The sequence below is a fragment of the Thyridium curvatum genome (assembly GCF_004353045.1).
Source record: "Thyridium curvatum strain D216 chromosome Unknown NODE_18_length_519074_cov_76.432364, whole genome shotgun sequence".
In the NCBI taxonomy this organism is placed as follows: Eukaryota; Fungi; Ascomycota; class Sordariomycetes; order Thyridiales; family Thyridiaceae; genus Thyridium; species Thyridium curvatum.
Window position 1 is genome coordinate 23,714 of NW_022156773.1, and position 13,333 is coordinate 37,046.

Consider the following 13,333-nt stretch of genomic DNA (forward strand, 5'->3'; position numbering starts at 1 on the left):
TTCACAACCGATATTTGTCAATCAATTTCTCCCAAAACGGCCAGAAGATTGACCTTGAAAGCTGCAAGCATTCTGATTATTTGCTCACAGCTATGATAGGTATTTATTTATAGGCCTGGATGAAATGTCCTTCGTTTACTCATCGTGCTATTGGGAATGATGGTTGTTAGTCATCGAAGCAAGAGAGTTAGAAATGGCATGGCCTAGTTCTAAACTCACAAAGACCGTAACACCCCACGGAGGATTACAGTATCGGTGGCCCTTGTCCAGCGTGGAGATGGACTTCATCTCCTCTTCCGAAAGACTCATGTTGGCAGCCTCGAGATTGCTCTTGATACGAGACTCTTTAACGGACTATTGATGCCGAGACTCTCTTTATCAGCACACAGTTTCTGCTCAAAAGTAACGTCTCTGTCTTTGTTTTGGTGATTGCATTCGGCCCGGACGCACCTTGGGTATCACACTGTGACCGGCCTGCAGACCCCACGCCAGCATGACTGCGCCCGTGTCGCATGAGTGCTTCTTGGCAATGTCTACGAGGCACGCCTCATTGAGGAGATCCTGGCTGCCATTTCCGATCCTTTTTCCGGACACAAAACATCAGTATTGGTTGACTGAAGGCAGCGCTTTGCCCGCCAAAGCATCTCTGTGGCGCATGTGGTTGATCACTCACGGCGAATAGGCAGTAATGTGTATGCCCTTGGCATCGCAGTACTGCTTGAGCTTCGGCTGCTGGAGGTAAGGGTGGAGCTCGACCTGGTTGACAGCGGGAACGACCGTACACTGGGTACGGAGAACTTCAAGGTTATGTACGTCAAAATTGGCGACTCCGATCGCTCGGACCTTGCCGGTGCCTTGCAGCGCCTCCATGTCGCGCCATGTAGCGGCAAAATGGCGGTCGCGTTGCAGGTCTCGTGTGCCATCCTCAAGCAGGGGAAAGAGCGGCGGGTTTCCGTTGGGATTCATCGCAACGGGCCTGATAGTGCGCTAGTTAGACACGGAATTGGTTTATGCGGAGAACTGCGATGGCGCCAACGGATAATCCTATGCCTATGGCGGAAAACCGAGGTGCCAAGCATCTGGTGGTGAGCTAGGCAGACTCTTCTCTTACCAATGCATCAGCCACAAGTCAAGGTAGTCGACGCCAAGACGCTGGAGTGACAGATCTAGGTTCTCGGCGACCCTCGTGTGATAGGTGCTCCATCTGATGTTTATCAAGTCGTTACTGTTAGGTGTCCGCTCTCAACGCTCGCCAATTCACATACAGCTTTGTTGTCAGGAATATCTCGCTTCGGGGAACTCCGCTGTCCTTGATGGCGCGTCCGACATCGCCTTCATTTCCGTAGTTCTGCGCGGAGGCTCAGACATCAGCGGGCTGGTCTTCCGGAGCGAGGATTTAGATGGCATCATCAAGGAATCGGCATCGACGCCCAGCCGTGCGTGCTTGGTTATGCGCAGCGCGCCCAGGCCTACATTCTCTCCCATTATGATGGGGTCGTGGATAAAAACTCACAAACGCAGTATCAATATGCCTGTAGCCTGCCTTGAGAGCCGAGATTACCGAGTTGTAGGCGTCTTGTGGCTCAGACTTCCAGGTACCAAAGCCAATGGCTGGTATCTCGTTGCCGATATTGAGCTTGAAGGTACGCTTGGTTCCCTGACCGGAAGACATCCTTGTTGTCGCTGCTCGCTAGTAAACAGTTATCGGTGTTGGATTCAGGGAAAAGAAAGAAGTCAGTGTTACTCGATATAAAGGAGAATCAGTCTTTGGCCAGAAACTGGTTAAGGACAGAGAAAGCAGGGGGAGAACAGATCATGACACTCTTCGCCATGAAAGGCCCCGCGAACGGCCTGGCGGGATGAACGCGAGGGCCTGGGCTGGATTTGGTGCGGGATGGCGAGAAGTTGGAGACTCCAAGAGAAAACACACTGCTCGTGAGGGGCAAATAAGCTGCGTGCGGGGGAGCGCGTCATAGCCAGGAACCAGTGCATGGCTGTGGGATACCTAGGTTTTCCCCAAATTTTATCGGACCGGTCAAATGCTAGGTATTTACCGTCTCGAACAACTCGACTCTCGACTGGACGCGGCAGTGCGGGATGGGAAGTGATGATGACCGATGGGCCCGCACCTACTGACGTCCAAATCGGAAAAACGCCCGTCGGTTCTCGAGATAACCCCGCTTTCAAACTCCGCCAATACGGATTTGGCAGAAGGTTTGCCGCTTATTGTTCGGTTTGGCTGCCGATCGAGGACCGTTTGATGTGTTTTGAGGCGGCTAGGTTTTTGCTGATAAACCTGGCGACGCCATCGAGGGCTTGCAAGGGTAATTGTCGTTGCCCTGAGGTTTCATAGGCTTCAGTTCCTCCTTCGACCGTTGTCACGATGACTGTTGAGGCACTCTATGACCTCGTCATCCTCCAGGCGACGCCTGGTGGCATTACGGCAGCTATCGAAGCGGCGCGGCTTGGTAAGACGAGTATCATTCTTGAGCGCACCGCCTTTATTGGCGGTCTTCCGGCCAACGGCCTTGGTGCCACCGACATTGCCACCCGCGGCGCAACTGGAGGTCTATTCCTCGAGTTCGTGCGCAGGATCAAAGCCTACTATGTCTCGACATACGGCGCCGACTCGGCCCAAGCTAAAGATTGTTCCGATGGGTATCGCTTTGAGCCCCGCGTCGCTGAGCAAATCTTCCATGACTGGCTGGCGGAATACCCTCGGATCAAGATCGTGACCAGGCGGCAATTCGACTTCGAGCCCGAGAACGTCCAATGGGATGGAGACAGGATCTCGGCTGTCCAGGTGACCAACCTGGATACAAACCAGGTGGAAACCGTCCCCGGTCGTTTCTTCTTGGATGCCTCTTACGAGGGCGACCTCATTGCTGCTGCCGGGGTTCCGTTCTTCGTTGGGCGGGAGGGCGTTGAGGAATACAATGAGATCGGGGCTGGAAGGCTCTACAAGCTGTGGAATGGACCTGAGTGCGCTGGATCCACTCATGCCGGTGACAACGCGGTTCAAGCCTTCAATTATAGGCTTTGTGTCACGGATGACCCTCAAAACCGTGCTCCTATCAAAAGACCAGAGAACTACAACCGGGCTGAGTTCGTTTCGTTGATACACGACGTCAGATCGGGCCTCCACACAGGTGTCGATGTCCTGGAATGCACAGAAGAGATGTTTGCCGAAAACCTGAAGCGAGCGGACCGCAACGAGTTGCCCATCCCGCACAAGCTCGACGGTATTCGACGTCTCTTGAGCAACTGCAAACTGCCAAATGCGAAGTGGGACGGCAATAACCAACACTTTGCTTTTATTTCTACGGATCTGCCCGAGGAAAACTGGCCCTACCCTACATCCAGCTGGGCGTGGAGAGATGCGTTTGCCAAGCGCCTACGCGAATACACCGAAGGCCTGCTTTACTTCGCGCAGACCGATGAGGCGCTACCCCAATGGTTTCGTGATGCATGCAGCCAGTGGGGCTGGGCTGCGGACGAATATGTGGAAAACGGACATTTCCCGCGCCAGTTGTACGTTCGCGAAGGTCGCAGGATGAAGGGCAAATACATCTTTACGGCCAACGACATGCATGTGCTGGTGCCCCGGCACCCGGACGGTGTGGTCATGCACGATGGGACGACCAAGGGCCGAGTGGACGATAACTCCAAAACAAGACGGCCTTCTGTTCAGAAAGACAGCATCACGGCCAGCCACTATGCCCTCGACTCGCATGCCGTGCGCAAGCGTGAGCCTGGCCGTGTTCATCTAGACGGCTTCTTTAGCTACCGTTGTACGCCGTATCCTGTGCCGTACGGCGTGATGGTCCCCGATGCGCCAGTCAGCAACCTCCTTGCCCCAGTCCCCGTCTCGGCTACTCATATTGGTTTCTCCACGCTACGTATGGAGCCGTGCTGGATGGCTCTTGGACAGGCAGCTGGTGTTGCCGCTTGCCTGGCTCTGGACGCAGGCGTCGCCGCGGAACATGTCAGCATCGAGAAGCTTCAGCAGAGGTTGCTGGACGAGGGAGCAGTGCTGGCGTATGATAAGAAATTGTGGGCGTCAGGCGTTGACGACGAAGCAAGGAAGGCTATGCAGTTAGAAACGCTGCAGACATCGTGATCAACTTTGGCAAATTATTCTCGTTGACGTGGCTCCTCTTCCCAAGCTATGACATGCACGCAATTGGATGTGGACAAAGCTCGATAGAGGTTCTAAATATGTTCATGTTTATTTTAGGATTGATCGCATCAGATCATGCCGAGATTCAGGTGGATCCTTCGCTGTGCAGATCACCACCAAGATCCTTCCCTAGTCGCCCTGAAGCCCAGGATTAAGGATCGTGGCAGGGCCGCCGAGCGACCCGCAGTGGGCACCAATTGAGCAGGGATCGGGGAGTCTCGCATTAATACGGTGTACATGCTCACTGACCACACATGTCATTTTCAACGAGTCATTCACACATAAACTACCTATATCGACTTGACAGGTTTCTTTTCAAACACCTCGTTTTCAAGGTCTGTCTAGTGCTAAAGTAAGTCTCTTGTAGAATTCCCACAAGATCCAAAGAGCTTGGCCAATATCGAGTGCATATGCCAGGACGAAGGAGAAGTACAAGCAATCGTCCTTTGATAAAGAGGCGTACCACCTTGCGTGCCATTGCAAGTAACTGACTCCAGATTTTGTTGTCATGTCAGGATTACTTTGTGTTTTTGATGTTGATGTTGGAGTAGAAATTTGTGCGCTCCATGTTCAGCGCGTCGAAGGAGGTCGCAGGGTTCGGGCTGTTCTCCATATAAATGTCGGTAAAGGTCACATCACTGATGGTGGACGAGGCATCGTAGCCTTGGATCAAGCCACGCTGCTTCCCCTTCATGCGGGCCTTAATGTTCTTGAGAAGGATGCCAGGGCCAATCGGACCGGCACCTTGCTTGACAAAGTTGACGTAAAGAGTGGCCCATGCGGCCTGGCCGCCGGGAGAACCGCCCAGACGCTCAATGTCGATGTTCTGCCAAGTGATGTTCCTGGCGGACGCTGAACCGTACTTGTGATTGATGCCGCACCCGACGCCCGCGTAGTAGACATAGCTGTTTTGGAACGTGATCTCAGACTGCTCCTCCCAGACGCCCTCTCCGATCTTGTAGGCGTAGCATAGAGTCCAGGCAAGACAATCGTCAAACCAGATCTTGTTGTTTGGGCGAGGCTGGTATGGAAAGGGGACCGTTGTTCCGGTCTTGTAGGGCCAGGTCTTTGCAGAAAAACTGTCGTCGTTGGCGATAGCAATGACACGGCGCACCTTGACATTGGACGACTCGTTGATGTCGATGCCGTCGTCCTGGGTTACATCAAAGCGATCAAAGATCTTCAGGTTCGTGAAGGTGGAGTCCTGCACCTGGACAACGTTTACAGCCCAGAAGGAGCTATCACGAACGAGGACGCCGTCCATGTGGAAATCCTTTGTGCCAGCGGGAACGACCATGCTTGCCATGAACTTGTCGGCACCAGTGTTCTTCCTCGTGTTGTAACCATTTCCATCGATGGTGCCTCGGCCAAAGATTTTAATACCGGTGGTATCCTTATCCGTGGAGATCCACCATGTGCCATCGCCGAGATCCGACTTGGTGTACATGACCTTGTAGTCGGACTTTTTGCCAGTGAAGCGGAGCACTGAGCCACCGGCAAGGTAGAGGGAAGTCCTGTCGCGGATGACAAGGTTGCCAACAAGATATAGTCCGGGCGGCACGTAGACAATACTTCCAGGCCGTTTCGCGGCGGCGTCTATCGCAGCCTGAACGCCCGCGGTGATCGCAGCACCAGTATTATCCGCCTTATAGTCCAGTACGTTGAAAACATTGGACGCACCAAGCTTGGGAACATTGGTCTCGCTGGGGTCGGCGCCGACAACAAATTCCTTCATGCTGTTGATCTTGACGATGAGGTAGTGGGCTTTCTTCATCTTGAAGATCAGCTTCTTGCCATCTACCCTAGCTTTGATTGGTAGCGCTTGGGGTGTAATGGTGTAACTGTTGATCGACGCCTGATCTCTGGCCTCAATAATGATCTCGGTGTCGTAGCCTTCATCCATGGAGAACTGGACGTAGTCGTAGCCAGCATAACTGACCGTATACATGTCGGTGCCATTGACCTTGAGAGAGAAATGGGCCGACTTGCTGTAGATGGAGGGTCGCGGGTAACCAACGTAACCGCCTTGGACCGTGGCGGCCAGCAGAGACGCCACGGTGACGATAGTCTTGAGGAACATCATGGCGAACAAAGGACGATGAGGAGAAGACAAGAGGCTCGTCTTGCTAAACAATCTATCGAGATCATCATGAATAACCCACTGATTTTATATACACGTTATCCTCGGCCAAACTTCAACCCCCCTGTCACTGTGCCGTAGCACCCTAGCCTGGTCTGCCGTTGTTGTATTCTTGGAAGTGGCTGTGTTGATCGCGCCAATGCCCTAGCACGACGCCATTTTCTGGGGTAGCTCGGAGTGATGATTGCCCCTCCAACGTCGTCCGCTTTGGAGCCAATGTTGTGTGCCCCTCACCTCCTCGCCCTCATCGGCGTTGTTGCAGTGCGCTACTGAGGTTGCTGCGGGACCAGCAAGTGACGCCGGCTTGGCGCTCATCCCGCAGAGGCATCCCGCAGGGAAAGTCCAGGGGCGCCGATTGCGGGCACACGCGCGCTTCACCATCACGGATACTTCTCCGGCAGGATTCATTGCTTGGCAAGTTTTATAACATCGAGCGGTGGCGCATGTGCAGTCCATGGCTGTCACAACCAATTCAACAAGGCAATCCGGGCCGACAAATCGTGACAATGTTGACCAAGCAGACGCTCACATCCTGGAACTGGAGAGACGCCGCGGACGCTAGTTTCGCTGGCCGGCTGGATGCTCCCACCACCAAGTAAGTACAGCCTGCTAAGACATACTCTAGATGCTTCACAACAATACTCAACAGTGCTCCGAGTGCCTACACATGACGCTTAGCTAACAGGTCCATCTTGTAGTATCCATCTTGACCTCCTGGCCGCTGGACTCATTCCGGACCCGTTCGTTGGCCAGAACGAGGCAGATCTGCAATGGATTCAACACAAGACCTGGGTCTACACAACCAACTTCAAGGCTGCGCCTGTAGCCACAGAGGAGCTCGCAGACCTGGTGTTTGAGGGCCTTGACACGTTTGCCACGGTCAAGCTCAACGGGTCTGAGATACTTAGGTATGTGTTCCCGAGCTGGTGTGTTGAGAAATGTTGCCAACAAACTAACTGGATGCCATAGAACGGAGAACATGTTCATCGGCCACCGTGTTGATGTGAGACATCTTTTAAAGCCAGAGAACGAGTTAGAGATCACGTTTGAATCTGCGTATGACAAGGGAGAGGCTTTGCGCGCAAAGTACGGTGATCGTATCTGTTGGAACGGCCACTATGGTCGAATCTACGTGCGCAAGGCGCAATATCACTTTGGCTGGGACTGGGGCCCCTCCTTTATGACATGCGGACCATGGAAACCTGTTAGCCTCGAGCGGTACACCTCCCGTATCGACGACATCCATGTCGATATTGATCTTGCAGACGACTTTACTCAGGCCGTCCTGAAAATCGCCATAGACGTGGAGCCTAAAGTCGAGCATCACTCGGTCGAGGTTGAGCTCAAGCGGCCAGACGGGTCTGTCATCAGTACCACCCAAGCTGTGAATGGATCAACCAGCATCCCGGTGACCCAGCCGCAATTGTGGTACCCACACACGCATGGAGCACAGCCTTTGTATCAACTGCAAGTTTGGTTGCGGTCAGCTGCTGGAAGAGTGTTGCACACAAAAGCTCAGACTATCGGTTTTCGACGCGTCGAACTCATACAAGACCCACTCAAAGAGGGAACATCATTCTACTTCAGAGTGAACGGAATTCCAATCTTCGCTGGTGGAAGCAATTGGATTCCAGGCGACAACTTCCTTCCTCGCATGACGCCAGACAGGTACAAGCGTTGGATCGAGATTGCCGTCAGAGGCAACCAGAACATGATCCGAATCTGGGGTGGTGGAATCTATGAAGACGACGCATTCTACGCCGAGTGTGACAGACAAGGCGTGCTCGTCTGGCAGGATTTCTTGTTCGCCTGTGGAAACTATCCTACCGACAAGTGGTTTATCGACAGTGTCACAGAGGAGGCAGCTCAGAACATCAGGCGTCTGAGATCGCACCCATCCCTTGCCATCTGGGCAGGCAACAACGAAGACTATCAGGTCGCCAACGAGGGACTGAAGCATGACATGCAAATGCCGGAAGAGCAGTGGGCCAAGTCAACATTCGGCGCTCGAGTCACCTACGAGAGAACGCTGCCCGATCTTGTGCAGAAGTACTCTCCTGGCGCCATTTACTGGCCCGGGTCGCCATTCGGTGGTGTCGACAACAACAGCGACCGCACCATCGGAGATGTCCACATTTGGAATGTTTCAAGTGGCATGCTTTTGCCCTACCAGAGATATCCCGACGTGCCCGCTCGGTTTATATCAGAGTTTGGAATGATCTCTTGTCCGTCCGTGGCCACCGTAAAAGAGACCTTCTTTGGAGACGACGAAGATCAACACGTGCAAAGCAAGTCTTTTGAATTCCACAACAAAGCCCACGGTTACGAAAAGCGCATGTTCACGTGTATTGGTGAGAGCGTCAGGATGTCTTTCGAGCTTGAGCCGTTCGTCTACCTCTCACAGCTTGTCCAAGGCGAGGCAATGTACTACGCATACCGCGGCTGGCGCCGCCTTTTTGAGGGACGCGAGTGTGGAGGTACCCTTGTCTGGCAGCTGGGTGACTCCTGGCCCGTGACTAGCTGGGCTATTGTCGATCATTTTGAGCGCCCCAAGATGGCTTACTATACTATTGCTCGCGCTATGCGAAACGTTGGCACCGGCATCTCGCGCAAGTTGAAGGTCAACCCCAGGCCGAACCATCAGCATGAGGCCTTCTGCAACGGCAAGATCAAAGCAGACGCTGCAGGTGTTATTGCACATGCTACCCCTCATATCTATCCCAAAAGGGAGTCCATATTCTCAGTATGGATCGCAAACGCTACCACCGATATCCAGACGCTCAAGAGTCGCGTGAGGTTTATCAGCATTAAGACTGGAAAGGAAGTGCGCGACGCTGTTGAGCAAATTATCGAGGCTAAGGCGACTGGAACGACCGATATCATCAGTGATGCTGAAGGCCCTGAAGCTGAGCCTACCGTCATTGTATCCGAGATATATGACGCAAACGGAGTCCTTGTTTCTCATGACGTGGACTGGCCTCAGCCCCTCAAGCATCTCACCTTCCCCGACCGGGAGCTGAAGGTCGAGGTACGAGGTGAAGACTTGATCATTTCTGCCGCGAGACCAGTCAAAGGATTGTGGTTTACCAACGTTGGTGTGCACTTCAGTGATAATGCACTCGATGTCGTTCCTGGTCAAAAGCTGCGGGTGGTTGCACCAGGCTTACAGGAGGGGCTGCAATGGAGATATTACGGTATGTAGTATGTCAAAATACTAGTCGAGTAGTTTAGACTAGTTATAGACGGCGTGACTATGGCATTGTATGAACTCTCTTCACAGATCTTCTGATATTGCCATCTCATAAAATTCTGTCAACATTCATCCTCCCTGCCTTATTTTAGCAGCTACATCCCAGGGTGAATGGCAAAATGGCATTTTCTCTGGGTCTAATGTAGGAAAATTGGCTCGAATGGCCTGGAACACCTCTTCAAACAGAAGGTTATAACCCGCGGCAGTCAGATGGAGACCTACCATGTACTGTCAGCAAGTCAGGGGCTTCAAAGATGTTCGAGGATCAAATGACTACCATCAGTAAAAAGCTCTTGCAGCCGCTGATTGACGGGAAGGTGGTGACTCCCGATTATATCATCCCCCTCTTTCCATCCCGCATGCTTGATGAACGCAGTCCAGATGTCCACGACTGGCACGTGGAGCTGGCTTCCAACGTCTTTGCATACCTGCGCGTATTGCTGCGTGTTTCTGACGGTTCGACGCAATTCAGTACCGAAGCCTCGTGCTTGATCGGCGACCATGCGTTGGTGTTCGTTGATCGGGGGTGGAGTTACGAGTAGGACTGAAGGCCTGTGCTCTTGCACTTTGGAATTGGTGATGATAGCCGCTATGTTATCCCGATACACATCCAAGGGAACGTGATGCCCTGTGGGGTCATTCTCAAGACAAGAGTCGTTGGCCCCAAAGCAGATTATCTACTCTTGTAAGATGGGTGATGTGGCAGTCTAGGTTTTCATGGGTATGTGTCTCACCAGTAGTTCAACCTTGGCTTGAGTAGTGGTGGGAATGAACTTTGGCAGAACAGCAAGAGCATGATCAGTGTTGTATCCACTGCAGTCCTTTCAATCAGTCGTCTTGGTCTATTACTGCCGCAGAGTGATCTTACGAAAATCCTCTGTTGATCACGTCCAAACGTCGCTTGAATGCTGTCATGCCCCAACTGTTACCTTCCCTGTCGGCTTTCATTCGGAAAGTTGAAGTTGACTCTACCATGAGATAACGCCGCTGCGTACGAAAACCCCTTGGCCGGGTCGAAAGAGTTTTCTGTGATTGAATCACCAAACAATATGATCTGCGCATATGGCCCCTCGGATCGGCCTGTGACGATGGGTTGGCTCGTGTCGGTAGTCATGCTTCTTGTTGTACGTCAAAAGGTGACTGGCTCTTTGGACGCCGGCAGAAGCCACGGTACAGTGCTGATAACTGTGTTAAGATCAGCCCAGGTTTTCGCCGTTCATTCTACCCTTCTAGGTCTGTCAGGCCATTGATAAGATATCCCGCTTCGATTCGTGGTTTGGTGCATCGCATCTCATAGGCATTTGACGACGCAGCTGCGGGATGAGGGATGCGGGATATGCAGGATCCTGTGGAGATGTTGAGACGGCTGCGGGATGGAAGATGTAACGACGCCAGCAACAGGTAAAGCTTTGGCGCAATAGCCTAGAGGGACTATGTGCACTAACGCGATTACGTGCTACAGTTGTGCTGAAAAGACAGTTAATGCTTGCTAAGATCAGATGTACTAAGCTACAGGGAATTACGTCCCACTCTCACTGTGTGGGCCTCCTCTGCCTTACATGCGGGTCTAGGAGAAAATTAGGTATCGGGAGAGCAAACTGTCACGACCTCGCGGCACTACATCCCGTCCGGGAGGCTATCCCTCTTTAACATATTGCCTTTGCATCGCGTAAAGATGTACCCCACGGGGTTGGGGAACATAGACGGAGCTGAGCCTCGCCTTTCCTCCGCATTGAATTGAAGACCTCCCATCTATAAATCCTTTGACGGCTGCGGCTGTGACGATTGCAAATTGTCCAGCCACTCCAAGCTGCAGTCAGACAGCGTATCAGAATAGCAACCATGGCTGACGCAACTCGAGTACACCCAGGCTATGCCGCCGCAAACATTGAAAGTTCCGGAGCAAACACTGTTTCGGCCCCGGATGCTGGTCTAGACTTCAAAGCCCATACTGTCGCCCTGGACAGCGATGAGCTCCGCGACCAGATGACCGCTCAAGTCAACGCGCACAAACCGAGATGGACCTCATTGGCATCTATCCAGATGCTTTTCTTTCTCTTTGTTGCCTACTGCAGTATGCCTTACTTCCTGATAGATTTCTCTTGTTGAGGTATCGCAGGCTAACCAGTGTTGTCATAGATTCATGGGGTACCGGATTCGACAGCTCCCTCATGAGTGCCATGAACTCGAACGACCGCTGGCACAAAGACCTCGATGTCCCAAAGACAGGCGGCTACCTTGGCATCGTCACGGCAATCTACACCATCGGCAACCTTAGTGGTTCCTTCATCGCCGGCCCCGCGTCTGACAAATGGGGTCGCCGATGGGGAATGTTTGGCGGTGCCTGTGTAGTTGAAGTCGGTGCCATCATTATGGCGACGGCCAAGACTTCTGGCGCATATATGGGAGGCCGATTCATGACTGGCTTCGGTGTCGCTATTGTCAGATCCGCAGCTCCAGCCTTCGTCACCGAAACAGCACCTCCCTCGTGGAGAGGCCCAGCTACACTCCTGTACAATTCGCTGTGGATTATTGGCGCCATTCTGTCTAGCTCCATTGCCTACGGCACTGGGCCTATCAAGTCAAGTCTGTCTTGGAGAATCCCGCTCTGGCTGCAAATCGTTCCGTCCTCAATAGTCATCCTGTTCTCCCTGTTTCTTCCTGAGACTCCTCGGTGGCTTATCGCCAACGACCGCTTTGACGAGGCGAAGAAGGTGCTGGCAAAGTACCATGCCGATGGAGACGAGACTTCGCCACTGATTGCTCTTGAGATGGCCGAGATGCAAGCTAGTATCAAACAGCAAGCCTCTGACAAGAGATGGTACGATTACTCGGAGCTCTTCAACTCTCGATCAAGCAGATATAGGACCTTTCTCGTGGTGTCAATTGCGGCAATTGGTATGGACTATGATTTGATAATACTTTTGTTATAATTTTCCAGACTGACCACCGCACAGGACAATGGGGTGGCTCGAACCTTACCGGCTACTATCAAGCCAACATCCTGCGCAGCATCGGTATTACTGCCCAGAACCGCTTGCTCATCTTCAACCTGGCCTACTATATCTCGGCTTTGGGAGGTGCAACCATCGGATCCCTCGTCTGCGACCTGGTTGGGCGCCGCAAACTACTCATGATGGGCTGCTTATCTATGTGCGTCTGCTTGATCGCCCTCACCGGGCTTACTTCGCAGTTCCATCCTGGCCAACCGGACTCTGTCTCCAACCTCACCATCGCATTCATATTCTTTGTTGGTATCTTTCACTCTGCTGGTATCAATCCTCTGGTTGTCGCCTACCCTGTCGAGTGCCTCCACACAAATACCCGTGCCAAAGGTATGGGTCTCAACAACTTTACTCTCAACGTGGCTGAGTTTGTCAACACATACGGTGCCCCTATTGCGCTAAAGAACATCGGTTGGAAGCTTTATATCATATACACGGTCTGGAATTTCGTTCAGACTGCCTGGATTTACTTCTTCTTTGTCGAAACTCGTGGCCGTACCCTGGAAGAGCTGGATGCCATCTTTGAGGCGAAGAACCCTGTCAAGGAATCGCTGAAGAAGGCGCACAATGTCGAGGCTGTTACTGCCGAAGATCTTAAAAGCGTCTAATGCGGCGTTTACTGGTAATAGAAGCAATGCGCCGCCCTTCAGCAAGGTCCTGCTTCGTAGAAGCTGGATCGTCGGGGGCTTTATTTATATTCATGAATCTCATATTTATCAAAACTGGCGTTGCCATCACTCGCGTGGCACACCCACACT

The 13,333-nt window shown here is 52.6% G+C and overlaps 5 protein-coding genes across 5 annotated transcripts; 3 read left to right on the plus strand and 2 right to left on the minus strand.

Moving 5' to 3' along the window:
- Nucleotides 1–135: 135 nt before the first annotated feature.
- E0L32_003888 (uncharacterized protein) lies at nucleotides 136–1,672 on the minus strand (the record flags this gene model as incomplete). The annotated part of the gene is made up of 7 exons (XM_031138236.1): nucleotides 136–147; nucleotides 220–354; nucleotides 451–580; nucleotides 674–976; nucleotides 1,112–1,204; nucleotides 1,266–1,348; nucleotides 1,514–1,672. The coding sequence occupies 7 exons, from the start codon at nucleotides 1,670–1,672 to the stop codon at nucleotides 136–138; spliced, it is 915 nt and encodes a 304-aa protein (XP_030997950.1).
- Nucleotides 1,673–2,383: 711 nt separating this feature from the next.
- On the plus strand, nucleotides 2,384–4,120 carry E0L32_003889 (uncharacterized protein; the record flags this gene model as incomplete). The annotated part of the gene is made up of 1 exon (XM_031138239.1): nucleotides 2,384–4,120. The coding sequence occupies one exon, from the start codon at nucleotides 2,384–2,386 to the stop codon at nucleotides 4,118–4,120; it is 1,737 nt and encodes a 578-aa protein (XP_030997951.1).
- Nucleotides 4,121–4,697: 577 nt separating this feature from the next.
- On the minus strand, nucleotides 4,698–6,260 carry E0L32_003890 (uncharacterized protein; the record flags this gene model as incomplete). The annotated part of the gene is made up of 1 exon (XM_031138240.1): nucleotides 4,698–6,260. One exon carries the CDS (start codon nucleotides 6,258–6,260, stop codon nucleotides 4,698–4,700), a length of 1,563 nt encoding a protein of 520 aa, XP_030997952.1.
- Nucleotides 6,261–6,826: 566 nt separating this feature from the next.
- E0L32_003891 (uncharacterized protein) lies at nucleotides 6,827–9,522 on the plus strand (the record flags this gene model as incomplete). Its single annotated transcript, XM_031138241.1, has 3 exons — nucleotides 6,827–6,915; nucleotides 7,019–7,228; nucleotides 7,290–9,522. The coding sequence occupies 3 exons, from the start codon at nucleotides 6,827–6,829 to the stop codon at nucleotides 9,520–9,522; spliced, it is 2,532 nt and encodes an 843-aa protein (XP_030997953.1).
- Nucleotides 9,523–11,412: 1,890 nt separating this feature from the next.
- Nucleotides 11,413–13,183, plus strand: E0L32_003892 (uncharacterized protein; the record flags this gene model as incomplete). The annotated part of the gene is made up of 3 exons (XM_031138242.1): nucleotides 11,413–11,644; nucleotides 11,710–12,468; nucleotides 12,528–13,183. The coding sequence occupies 3 exons, from the start codon at nucleotides 11,413–11,415 to the stop codon at nucleotides 13,181–13,183; spliced, it is 1,647 nt and encodes a 548-aa protein (XP_030997954.1).
- Between the last annotated feature and the right edge of the window lie 150 nt (nucleotides 13,184–13,333).